This window comes from Marmota flaviventris, chromosome 10 (genome assembly GCF_047511675.1).
Source record: "Marmota flaviventris isolate mMarFla1 chromosome 10, mMarFla1.hap1, whole genome shotgun sequence".
NCBI classification, from domain to species: Eukaryota; Metazoa; Chordata; class Mammalia; order Rodentia; family Sciuridae; genus Marmota; species Marmota flaviventris.
The window spans coordinates 123,044,020-123,056,956 of record NC_092507.1 but is presented as its reverse complement, the minus strand read 5'-3'; the positions used below and the strand labels follow the sequence as shown (position 1 = coordinate 123,056,956).

At 42.5% G+C, this 12,937-nt stretch overlaps 1 protein-coding gene and 1 long non-coding RNA gene across 2 annotated transcripts in view; one reads left to right on the top strand and one right to left on the bottom strand.

Annotated features, from left to right (window-relative positions):
* Positions 1 to 5,869, top strand: part of LOC139707310 (uncharacterized) — a 44,051-nt gene extending 38,182 nt beyond the window's left edge. Inside the window, exons 2-3 of the long non-coding RNA XR_011708972.1 lie at positions 1,874 to 2,053; positions 4,672 to 5,869. This is a non-coding gene — a long non-coding RNA (uncharacterized lncRNA). The remainder of the gene's footprint in view (positions 1 to 1,873; positions 2,054 to 4,671) is intronic.
* Ensa (endosulfine alpha) lies at positions 3,345 to 10,628 on the bottom strand. The gene is made up of 4 exons (XM_027953738.2): positions 10,433 to 10,628; positions 8,524 to 8,649; positions 6,741 to 6,907; positions 3,345 to 4,025 (listed from the first exon to the last, which is right to left on the bottom strand). The coding sequence occupies exons 1-4, from the start codon at positions 10,487 to 10,489 to the stop codon at positions 4,010 to 4,012; spliced, it is 366 nt and encodes a 121-aa protein (XP_027809539.1). The 5' UTR covers positions 10,490 to 10,628; the 3' UTR covers positions 3,345 to 4,009.
* Between the last annotated feature and the right edge of the window lie 2,309 nt (positions 10,629 to 12,937).

The following is a 12,937-nucleotide window of genomic DNA, read 5'->3' as shown; positions in this document are numbered from 1 at the left end:
TACACAACCCTATTCCTCTACATAGTTGCACCTCCACTGCTGCAAGTTTAACACTGTAATAAGAGATTGTTTGTTCACTTGTGTGTTTCCCACTAGAGTATAATCTTCTTGAAAGAAGCATCTACAAAGCCAGCCTCCGCAACTGCAAGAAGCTAAGCAACTCAGTGAGACCCTGTCTCTAAATAAGATACAAAATATGGCTGGGGATTTGGCTCAGTGGTTGAGTGTCCCTGAGTTCAATCTCCCCAGTACCAAAAAAAAAAAAAAAAAAGCTAATCTATATCACTCACCTTGCATTTTAGTGCCTCACATATTGTGGGCACTTACTAAATGATTACTGTATTATTTAAATACTACCTACCTTTCAAGGCCCAGTTCAATTTCTATTTCCTTCACTAATATTTACCTAGAAGTCCAGATGGATTTTTCCCTTCTCAGAATTCTACTGCCTGATTAATCATACACTATCTTGCGCTATACATGCTCTTGTAGGGTAGACAGCATCTCTTACTTTGTTTATCTACTCAACAACAGCTAACATTTTCAATCCAAAAGTGAGTAGTCAACAATTATTTGTAAATTAAAATATTCACAAGCATAGGAAGTTTTACATTATCTTTACTAATAAGTCATCCATCTCTAATAACATCCAGCTGACAACTCATTTCCTGACTCTCCTTCCCTTAGTTTCGGAACTATGCCAATATTGTCCTTTTATCTCTAGGGTAGAACAGATCCCAATACATGTACAGAGAAGAGCTATTTTTCTTTTGTCTGCCTTTTCTATGCCCAGGCTACACTAGCTTCATATGCTGCTGGACAATCATGGTGACTCCATTCCTGCTGCCATAAAGATGGCTCAGCCAAGAGCTTGTCAGCATGATCACCACCCAACCATGCTGGAGCAGAAGAGTCTTTGGCTTAACTCTATGATAGATTTTGGAAAATGCCTAGCTAACATATCAAGTAGGAATAATTATCTGAAGCACTGCAGAATTCATTTTCCCTGGCTGCCTAGCTCTTCAGAGTATGAGAGTATGTAATATGGGAGTAAAGGAAAATAAATGTCAAGTTTCAAACAGAAATATAGGTAGCCACAAACATTTCTTGGTACTCAAGATTACCAAAGCTACAGCTTAAAATTAAGGACAAGGAAACCCAAATAATATAAAAACCTAGATACTAACTCAGGCTCTTCAGCTAACTTGCCTTGCCACTTTACAAGTAACTTTTTTTTTTTTTTGGTGGTGCTGGGGGTTGAACCCAGAGCCTTGTGCATGTGAGGCAAGCACTCTATCAACTGAGCATCCTCAGCCCTACAAATAACTTATTAAAAAAATTTTTTTTTTAGTTATTGATGGACTTTTAATTTACATGAAGTGCTAAGAATCAAACACAGTGCCTCACATATACTAGCAAGTGCTCTACCACCAAGCCACAACCCCAGCCCAAGTAACTTATTATTTTTTTAAATGGACACAATGACTTTATGTTTTTAATTTATTTTTATGTGGTGCTGAGGATTGAACCCAGTGCTCACACATGCTAGGCAAGCGCTCTACCACTGAGCCACAACCCCAGTCCCACCAAGTAACTTATTTTTATACCTCAACTTCCTCACCTGTATTAAAATGAAATTTCACTATCTAAATGATCCCACATTCAGCTTCTCTGACCTCATCCTCCAGCCTATCCACTTGGCAAACTTACACCAGGGATTATGTACTCAGAAAGAAGTCATGGGATTGAGAACATTCACCAATCCACCATGATAAGCAATAAATTAATTTGCATCCCTAGAATATATAGCTTTTTAAGACTTGTTTATAACTGTTAAAACAACTTTTTCACATATCATTTTCTTTCATTTTAGACAATAAACTTCACAATGAGAGAGAGTGCTTCATGCCACTGGGAACAAGGAAGGGCACATACCTGTAATCCCAGCAACTCAGAAAACTGAGGCAGGAGGACACCAAGTTCAAGAAGAGCCCTACACAACTTAGCGAAACCCTGTCTCAAAAGTAAAAAGGGCTGGAGATATAGCTAAGAGGTAAAGGGGCCCTTGGTTCAATCCCCAGTACCAAAAAATAAAAGATTAATATACCTGCATACCACCTTGCTCACTTAAGGACTAGCCTGCTGCTCCTAAAGGCAGATGTGACCAGGCATCCTACAATCCTAGCTACTCAGGAAGCTGAGGTAGCAGGATTGAAAGTTAAAGTCCAGCCTTGGCAATTTGGTGAGACAAGATCCCGTCTCAAAAAAATTAAGGGCTGGGAATACAACTTAGTAGTAGAATGCTTGACTTGCATGCAGCCTTGGGATCAATCCCCAATACCACAAAAATTAATTAAATAAATAATTGACAGACATATGGTCAGGATATACCACAATCCCCTGGCTAAATCAGGAGAGAGCAAGCCAGAAACATCCCAAGTAGTTGAAAATTTATTTGGAAAGCTTCTGATTAAGGGGAAAAAAAAAAAAAAATAAGGCAGGGGTTGGGGGGCAGGTAGGAACAGCCAGATGCTGAAAGCAAGATTCCTTTGTCAGTTTCCAAGATGCTCCCCATCCCTTAACACAATGGGGATTTCTCTGGAATATCTGTCTCCCAGACCTTGTTTATCTCACACAGCATAAACAGTACAAAAGCTAATCACATTTGGCCAAAAAAACATGATCAACTCCTAATCAAAGGAGGGCTAAATGGGCCAGTGGTTTCTATCTACTTGTATCTACGGGATGCATGGTGGAAGGGAGGGGCAGCTGAGTTGTTTCTCCCTTGCTAATGTTTCTTTAGTACCTTTCATTCACAAGCAGCTTTTAACTTCTTTCAGTGGCAGGATTCCAGAAATGCAGGTTGGCACGTCATGATGAAAGAAGTCACTCTGCCTTCTGCTGACCACAAGCAGAAAGACTTAATTTCTTTTGGTTTATTACTAATAGTACACATTTCTTCTTCACAGGCATGGGAACTTGCAAAGGAAAAGATAGTTGAAAGCGAAAAGGAAGAATAGGCTTCCTTTTTTGCTGAGTCTAGACAAAGCTTTATGTCAACAAGCCATTTGGATCAAATACCTTACATCCCTCACTTTGTGAGCCATGACCTGAGTTTGATGCATCTTAAGAAATGTATAGGGGTTAAGAAAAGTCTGTATGCCAAAGGAATGCTCCCTTTTCCTACATGATGGAAACAGGCAGCCCAGCCATATCCCATATTAAAGGTCTCTGTGTTCCTTAGAAACTCAGGGACACCACCAGCTTTTCCCCTGAACAGTGTTTTCACACTGGTTTTCTTCCCCTTCCCAAACCCCAATAAACACACCAACTGCTTCAGAGTATTTCTGGGTTAGGTTTTTTCATGGGTCTTTTTTTGTTGTTTTTTATTTCAAATACTGAAAAAGTCCCCTGGGCTCAGTGGGGCTCCCCACACTCATGGCTCCTTTCCCCAACATTCACTACCCTTCTCTCCATAGCAAATCTATTTCAAGGAAAGCACTTTTTTTTTTTTTAAATGACAATTAACATTGAGTCTTGCTCTGCAGAACCAGAGGGCCTATCTGCTCTGTGTACATCAACAGCCTCTTTATCCACACTAGGCATTTGTCTACAGAGCTGAATTAGAACCCCTTATTAGTCTACTCCACTTCCTCCCCCTCACATCTCCCCACATTAGCCACTGGGTTAAGAGGGAGGATTGTCAGGAATGTTTTTATCAACTCTAAATCCCAAATCTCCCACCCACCCTCTCAACCCCACCCATGAGATTTCATTGAGATTTCTCAACAGTTATTTGGAAAAAAAGGTAAAACAAAAAAGGTTCAAGGTCTTGGTGCTCAGCCCAAGGGGCTCCATGTGCTGGGACACCAATGGGCAGGGGCTTCTGCCTCTCCAGCCCGCGCCCAAGCCACCTCCTGACCCCTGGCTGCAAAAGCAGGGAGGGGCAGGAGCCAGCACAGGACCCAGGAGGGCAGCGTCTCAGGATCTGGCGGAGCCCCAGGCAGCATCATTCAACTTGGCCACTGTGGACGAACACAGAAGGAAAAAAACAAAACAAAACAAAACACTGTCAAGTAATAGGGGAAAAACCTTGAATTCCATCCCAGTCTCTATCTATCCCATGATTCTTCCACACTTAATCATTAGGCTACCTGGTATATGCCTCAATCTTATCCTTAAGGGAACTGCAAAAATTAAAAAATAATTCCTATCCACAAATAGAATGTTTCCTGATGTTTTGGAGGAACCCATGGAAAACACAGAAAAACAATTCTTTGGACAAGAGCAAAATAACTGGTTTCCAGGGGAGTAACTGCCAGGCTCAGAGCAGGTTTGGTTTCAGAGGCATGGCCACAGTCACTCAGCTGCAGTGAAGCCTGAGGCAGCACAGTGAAGAGGTGGTGACTGTGTGGAGGCCAGGGTCAGACCAGGCACATGTTGTTTTGAGTGTATTTAATAATCTAGGTTTGACCAAAGCAATTTGTATTTGGATCGTGAGATGACCCATTCTTGCTAAGGAAGCTGTGTACTTCATACTATGTAAACAGGTGGCACATACAGAAATGTAGCTTTTTAGTTTCTTAACCTTGAAGATGATCTGGTAGTGAGAGTGTAAGACTAAAAGTTTGTTTGATTTCCCTATTCCTTCTATTCTTTCCTTAAATCCAGACTCACTGTGAACATCAGTCTTGAAGACTCAAACTGACCAATAGAGAAAGCAGCTCAGACAGAAAAGAAAAAAGTACAGAATTCGAGAAGATCGGAGATGAAGAAAACGTACAAAATTATATATATATTTATATATATAATAACATGACATATCTATGTACAACATGGCTGGGACAGTTGAGGAAACTATACAATGATGTTTGGCATTTTCCCCTTCCCACATGGACTTTAGATTTAAAGAATGACAGCATGAGGAAATGAAGCAAGAAACACAAAAAAATTATATACAATTACAAGTGACAGTCAAGGAGTTTGGGATCCAGGGAATTCAGGGATCCTGCTCTCTCCATTCCTTCCTCACCAGCCTCTTTTCCTATCCAATCTGAATAACAGCCAGAAAACAGCCAGTCAGGAGAGTAGTATACACCCAGCTCATCCCCCCTGTACACCAGCAAGTTCACAGTTATTCTCAACAGGCCAAATGTCTGACATATTCGAACTTGTGAGGTGAAGGGGCAAGAAAGGATTACAGAATCCTGCTTTCTTGAACAGTTGGTTCTCAGCCTGACCCTCTTTGTCATAACTAGCAGGTTGCATTCAGTAAGATTCAGGCCAAGCTGTTAATAACCAGATTGAACATGCTGTCACCATGCACCTTACACCTGTTCCTGAATCAGTACTGCTACCTCTCCTTATCACACAAAAGCTGGGTTACTGAGCTCTAGAAAGGCAGATTTTCCCAGCTTCCTGGGTGAACGAACTCCTAAGAAGCTGCTGCCCCAGTCCTGCAGTAGAACTGAGTTCTGGGGGAGGGGCTAGCTCAGTTTATCCCTTCTTTCTCTCTCCCTAATAATGCACCTGGCAACTAATTACATCTAAAAACATGGGTTTTCAAATGGGCTTGACTGAGCATGTTTCTTCAGGCCCTCCAACTCTGCCAGAGCAGCTTTTTAGCAGCTAAGACCCAGAGTAGGCAGGGAAAGTGGGTGGAATAGAGGTAAAAATCTTCGCTGGCTAGCGTCTTATGTTTTTTTCTTGACCCTCAAAACCATAATACCTGTAAGTTTCTGTTGCCTGAATAAAGCCCTCAAATCTCAAACTTCCTTTTCATGTAGCCCTGAATAGTTAATTCCCCTCTGTAGTATTTTCCCAGTAATACAAAGCAGAGGTTCACCCATGGGCCTTTCTCACTTTTGGTTTTATGATGAACTAGCACAAAGTTTTTCTGCTGGCAGATACAGAATTTTAGGATCAAATCAGTCTTATACATATTTAACTATTTTACAGATGAGGAAACAGAAATGCTGAGAGGCTGAATAACGTTACCAAGTTATACAACAGTCTGCCAACACTGAGTCGAACTAGAATCCAAACATCTCTTAACTCCTGAATCAGTGCTCTTAGATCCACTATTCAACAAAACTTTCAAAAGTAACATTCTGGAAGAGAGAGAGTAGGTGCCCATTTTCCATCAGAAATGTTCATCAAAGTTTACATCATTTGCAAGCCAGGACAAACTGTAAGAGATACTAAATAAAGGAGGTTAAGTGGGCACTATAGTCTTAGGCAAGCAAATCGGTTTTCCTTTTTGCGGGTTCTCTAAACCTCCCATAATGAAAACATGAAGCAATAGCAGCCTAACGGGACAAAACACTTAGAAGCACAGAAAACATGTCTCAATCTACCTTTCCCAACTATGTCAGGTTAGTCTTAGGATGTTAAACCTGCCACATTATTCCCAATCTGGAGACATTCTCTTTTAAAAAGGAGAAATCATCTCTTTCCAGTTTCTCACAAAAGACAAAGTATGCAGCATTATCCAATCCTAGTCTTTCCTATTTCTGGGCACCTACCTGGGCTACAGTGAGGGTATGGAAGTCTCAGCCACTAAGAAACAAACTCAGAGCCCCTCTTCAACCTACATTACCTTCTCAGTATCCCCCAGCAGAATCTCAAGTCCTTCCTAGCTAGCACGCTGAGAAGATGTGACTATGTGCCCATTCCATCCCTGCCTACAATATATAAGAGTCCAGAGGGTGAGGAAGGGGAGGAAAGGGGTCCCAGGTTACCCCGCAAGCTTGCTGGTGACGAGTGAGGACTTTCTCTGGGGCAGATCCTGTGGGGTGGGGATGTGGTCACCAGTCACCAGGTTCTTGTCTGGTCCTGCACTCGGCAGCTGCTTATTCTTCATCTTGGCTTTGGCCATGTTGTAGTCTCCTGAGTCAAAGTACTTTTGCTAAGAAACAAGAGGAAGGTTTAGGTGAGTAAGGAGTTCTGGCATTTCTCAAAAGCAAGAAGATTCACATCTTCCATCCATTATAAACTCCCATCCACACTCAGATTTCTTAAATTTCTCATGTATACACAGTTTAATATTAATAACATGTACAGGGCTGGGGTTGTGGTAGAGCACTTGCCTAGCACATGTGAGGCCCTGAATTTGATCCTCAGCACCTCATAAAAAATAAATAAAGGTATTGTATCCAACTACAACTAAAAAAAAAAAACAAAAAACAACAACATGTGCCTATGTCTTCTCCCCAGTATGTTCTTTTTCAGGTATATAAGCAGGTTCCCAGCAAGAATATGCATTTTTAGAGCTGAGGGACAGTCCTACATCCTTTGAACCTTACTTAGTACAGGATGGTTTAACCCAAATAACTTTCTTCATTCATAAAGGCTGACTGAGGACTTTACTAAGTGCAAAGCAATAATGTGGTGCTAAAAAGAAATGAATAAGATGAATAAAGGGGTCAATCTGGGTTGGTCTCAGTAATTAGCAGTAGATCAACCTCAAGATAAAAATTATTCTCGTAAACCAGGATTAGAAACTGGGCTTGCTGGTGAGGATAATGTGTTTTATCTCTGATTTCCACCACTCCCCACTCCCACACATGTTCCATGGCTGCGACAGCCTGCCTACGCCTGTCATGCCTACACTGAGGTAAACCGCAAATCAGCATCACATTATCATCTGTGACTAAGACTCAATAATTGGGATTCTCCACAGGGATGTGTTTCGCTTTCCATGTCATCCAGAGAAGCACACTCTCGTATAATGTCTTATAATTCCTCAGCAGCTTAAGGTACCTCTATGGGTTAAGAAATCTGGTTAGGAGCTAGATGGTTATGAAGGTAGATTTTCCCTTTGTGAGAAAGACCACTTGGAACAGGAAAAATAAGTTTCTTAAGGGATTATAGTTGATGGCTGGTGCTAACTTTAAGGGTCTATGAACAAACTGACTAATCATTTCAAGTTGATTTCTATATGACAGATGGCTTGATCTTTCTCTGAAATAATATACCCCCAAATTTATTTCTGAACCCTAAAAAACACAGCCCTAAAACCTCTACCATTTAAACATGCAAATGCCTTGGGCTAGTCTGCATTTTCAGTCTCTATGAGCATCCTTCCCTCATTCCCTTGTTCTTCCACATACCCAAATGTCACTACTTTAAGCCTTAATTGAGGGAGACCAGAAGGGTACTGATACTATATCAGGGATGTACAATATATACTTTTTTTCCTCTTTTGAAGTTTCTTTTCTTTCTGGTACTGGGGGTTTTATCCATGTGTGCTTTACCAATGAGTCACGTTCCCAGCCCTCTTTATTTTTTATTTTGAGACAGGGGCTCGCTAAGTTGCTGAGGCTGGCCTCGAGCTTGCAATCCTTCTGCCTCAGCCTCCTGAGTCACTGCGATTATAGGTGTGTGTCACTGCAGTAGCTCTCTTTTGAAGTTTCTAATTCCTATCTTCTCAATTGCCCCCCAACCAATAGAACCTCTGTAGACATCATCCGTAGAACTCCTTTTTGGTCCAAAGAAAGAGGGTTAAGAGATTGTGCTCCGTACCCCTTTTTGAAGTCTCTTCATGAGGAAGTCAGAGCCTCCAGGTTTTTGTCCTAGACTTGGATATTTGGCCTTTAGCTTTGCCTCCTCAGCTCTCTCAGGGAGAATACCTTCTTTCTCTTGCGTGTCCTAAAGAAAACAAATGAGTGAAGTAAAATTATAGATCAAGAAACAACTGCTTCCAATATCTGATAACCATTTACCATCAACTTTTCCTGGAGATCCACCCAGGTATAAACAAGCTATCTGTACTCTGCTCTTAAAGCTAGACTTTTGTTCAAACCACTAAAGCTTAAGATGACTGTATTGTGAGAAGACAAGCTACTTCTCACACTACATCCAAGAAACCAACCCAGTGACCTGTGAGTACTGGGTTAAAGGTAATGTATAAATACAATACTTGAATAAGAGTGAGCCATAGCTCACTCAGCACAGAAAGGAAAGACAAAGAGAAAAAAGCTGGAGGGAGCATTTGGTGATACAAGATAAGTAGGAGGGTTCCGTAGGCTGTCCTGCAGACCCAATGGGAAATCAAAGGAGATAAGTCTTCTGAGATGTTCTCTCCTTATTTAGAGTCAAAGAAACCCATCTGGTAAATCTCCCTACGAAGGAGGCTTAGCTATGTGGCTTTCTCCAAAGATTTCCCCTGAGTAATGGCCCAGCATTGCTTCAACATTTCTTCAAATATTGTGGTAGGAAGGTCATAGTTACAGATGAAAACAGTTTTTAACCTCAGGAAAATTAAGAAACAGTGGGTTCACTAGTACTTATTTGTCAGTTTTCATTAAAAAAAAAAAAAAAAAAAGAAAGAAAAAGAAAACAATGCCTATCTTAGTGGGGCAAGTGATGAAGTTGGGGAATGCAGAGAGACCAAAAGCCTTTCAGGGGCTCTCACTGTTGTCATCTTCTTGCTTTTGTGTGCCCTGCTCCTCTTTACTGACTTTTTTTTAAAAGAACCTGGAGTCAATGTGTGGCTCTTTTTAGAGGATTTTCCCTTAGCTATAACACCAAGTGTATTTCATGAATCTTTGAGCCCAACACTAAATATCATAAGTGAAAATACAAACCCCAGCGCTCGTGTTTTCATCACACAATCATCAAGGTGGCCCAGTCCCATTGCCTTGGAAATCTGGAGGAACAGTCTTTTCTTGTCAAGACTCTGTTAGCGTTTTTTCTAGGTTTAACCTAGTCCTATTCCTTGAATTAAACCCAGGGCCGCTTAACCATCCACATCCTCAGTCCTTTTTATTTTTCATTTTGGGGCAGGGTCTTGCTAAACTGATTAGGGCCTCGCCAAGGTGCTGAGACCGGCGTGGATCCTCCCGAGTCGCTGGAATGACAGGCGTGCGCCACGGCGCCCGTTAGTCCTCTCCAATCTTGGTGGTCCTCACTGAAGGAGAACGACAGACCATCCCCGACCGCCAACACAGGTCTCTGAGAAAGTTGCCAACTTGAACTCGACACGGCAGGGATTACTTCCCTCCCCCCGCGCGGGTTCTTTTTCAACTTCTTTGCCTCCACCTGCATGTTTTCGCGGATTGAGGACGCGGGCCTCAGGCTAGCAGCTGGGTCATCCGCCTCCATAACCGAAGGAGACACCACAATCCAGGACCACCAGCCCCTTTCCAAACACCCGCCCCACGCTCAAGCTCGGCCAATTACAGCAGAGTTTCCACGGTTTGGGCCCAGGAAGTACTGGCCAATCAGTAAGGGTATGGCCCTGACTGACAAGGGACCTAACTAACCAAAGCCAAAACACCAGCCGGTACTGAAACTCACCCTTCGTGACGCAAGATGTGGCCAACCCCTGCAGAGCCTGAGCCCATGACGACCAATCCGCACTGGCAAAAGACTGTCTCCCGCCCCATCACGGTCGCCCCCGGCTCGCCCACCCGCACCCCCTCCTTTTCACCTGCTTCTCCTCGCCGGTCTCCTCCGCAGGGTTCTCTTCTTCTAGTTTCTGGGACATGACGGGACCGGGACTGTGGAGTGTAGGGGACAAGGGTAGTTAACCGGAGAAGGGAAGGGGGAGGGGAAACGGGGACAACCTGCGCTGCTGCTTCGGCTCCTGTCACTATGGTTGCTCAGTCAAAATGGCGGCTCTTGCCCGTGACGTTGCCACCGCCCCTTCCTATGAGAGCCAATCAGAAGGGGATAGATGGGGCAGTGACGTAACGATTTACCAATCGTTGCTGGCTAAAGGCGGGTTCTATAGCGGCGACGGGCAAGCCGGAACACCAACCTGGAAAGAGAGTGAGCCACAAGACCCAATTGGAAGCCTGCCGGGCACCTGAGGGAGGGCTGCTTCTTGGGCGGGCTCAGACTTCTTCAGCTCCAATCACCCACTGCTCAGTAGGCTGCAGACCCTCAGACCGTATTCTTAATTGGAGAGAATTAAGCTCTACACAAGGTTAACAGGAAATTATCGATTTCCCGAAATGAAATTTCGAGATCAAAGTGAGTCGACTTTAAAGTGATACTCAACAGTTTTCGATGTGTCACTAACTGTGTGGAACGGAGAGCCTGAATCCCAACCAGAGTCGTTTTTCAGAACACTATTTGGGTAGGCTTCATAATCGGTCAGGACCACCTCATGGGATTAAACTCCTGGAAACTGGGAGCACAGTTCTAGGTACACTAAACATTTAGCGCCGGACAAGGTGGCTGGTGCCTAAAATTCCTACTCCACTGGCGAATATGAGGATTGCAATTCGGGGGCCCACTTGGGTAATTTGAGGAGACCCTGTCTCAAAATAAAAAATGAGAAAGGGCTTGGACATGTCTCATTGGCAGAGCTCTTGCCTCGCAGATGGAAGGCCCAGCACCAAAAAAACAAAACAAAAGTATATATTAAATATGCTTTTATACTGGGGCTGGGATCGTGGCTCAGCGGTGGAGCGCTCACCTCGCACAGGCGGGACCCAGGTTGGATCCTCAGCACCCCATAAAAATAAAGGCATTGTGTTGTGTCCATATACACCTAAAAATATTTAAAGATAAATGAATAATACACTTTTATATATATTAAATATACTTTTGTGTATGTAATACTATAACATCTGTATCGGTTTTACAGGTGATGCATATAACAATAGGGCAGTCTGTGCCTTCTAGCAAGATTACACTTTAGTGGAGGTGTGGCAAGGAAGGGCTTTGTAACCCAGATCCCTGGGATTAATAAATACACATATCTTCCTGGAGTGTTCGTTGAATAGTGTGCCATATTTATATTAAAAACAAAAATTGGGGGCTGGGGTTGTAGTTCAGTGATAGGGCACTCGCCTAGCGTGTGCGAGGCCCTGGGTTCAATCCTCAGCACGATATAAAAATAAATAGAATAAAAGAAAGGTTTTGTGTCCAACTACAACTGAAAAATAAAATATATTAAAAATTTTGTGGGATGGGCTGGGGATGTGGCTCAAGCGGTAGCGCGCTCGCCTGGCATGCCTGCGGCCCAGGTTCGATCCTCAGCACCACATACAAACAAAGATGTTGTGTCCGCCGAAAAACTAAAAAATAAATATTAAAATTTAATCTCTCTCTCTCTCTCTCTCTCTCTCTCTCTCTCTCTCTCTCTCATAAAAAAAGAATTCTCTTTCTGTCTCTCTTTAAAAAAAAAAATTTGTGGGGGCTGGGGATGTGGCTCAAACGTAATGCGCTCACCTGTCATGCGCGCAGGGCACTGGGTTGGATCCTCAGCGCCACATAAAATAAAATAAAGACATTGTGTCCACCGAAAACTGAAAAGTAAATATTAGAAAACTCTCTCTCTCTCTCTTTCTCTGTCTCTCTGTCTCTCTCTTTCAAAAAAAAAAAAAAAATGTGAACTGGGATTGTAGCTCAGTGGTAGGGTGCTCACCTAGCACATGTGAGGCAGTGGATTCAATCTTTATTTTATAAATAAATAAAATTAAGGCATTGTGTCCATCTACAACTAAAGTTATTTAAAAAAAAAATGGCCTAATAAGGCTGCACGATTCACATTAATTTTTTTCACATTAAATTTTATTTATTTATTTATTTTTTTGGTGGTCCTGGGGATCAAACCCAGGGCCTCCTGTATGTGAGGTAAGGAGGCAAGCATGCTACCAACAGACCTATATCCCTAGCCCTAGATTTTAATTTTTTAGACAGCTTCTGTGACAGCCTTGGGGCTCTCTGTTCATTTTTCTATATAATTTTGTGCACTTCTAATGCAATAGTTTGAGAAACACTGGAATACACAGATTATTACCATAATTTATTGCCATAAAGCAAAATCTGGTAATCATAGAAATAAAAGTGTGTATAAAGTTCTATAAAGGTTCAAAGGAAGACTCATATTCAGTTTAAGGTCCTGTTGAACCACAACCAAATTGGAGTATATTGAAAAACCAGCCTCTATCTCAGAGCAAAGCCTGTCCAAGGAAGGGACATA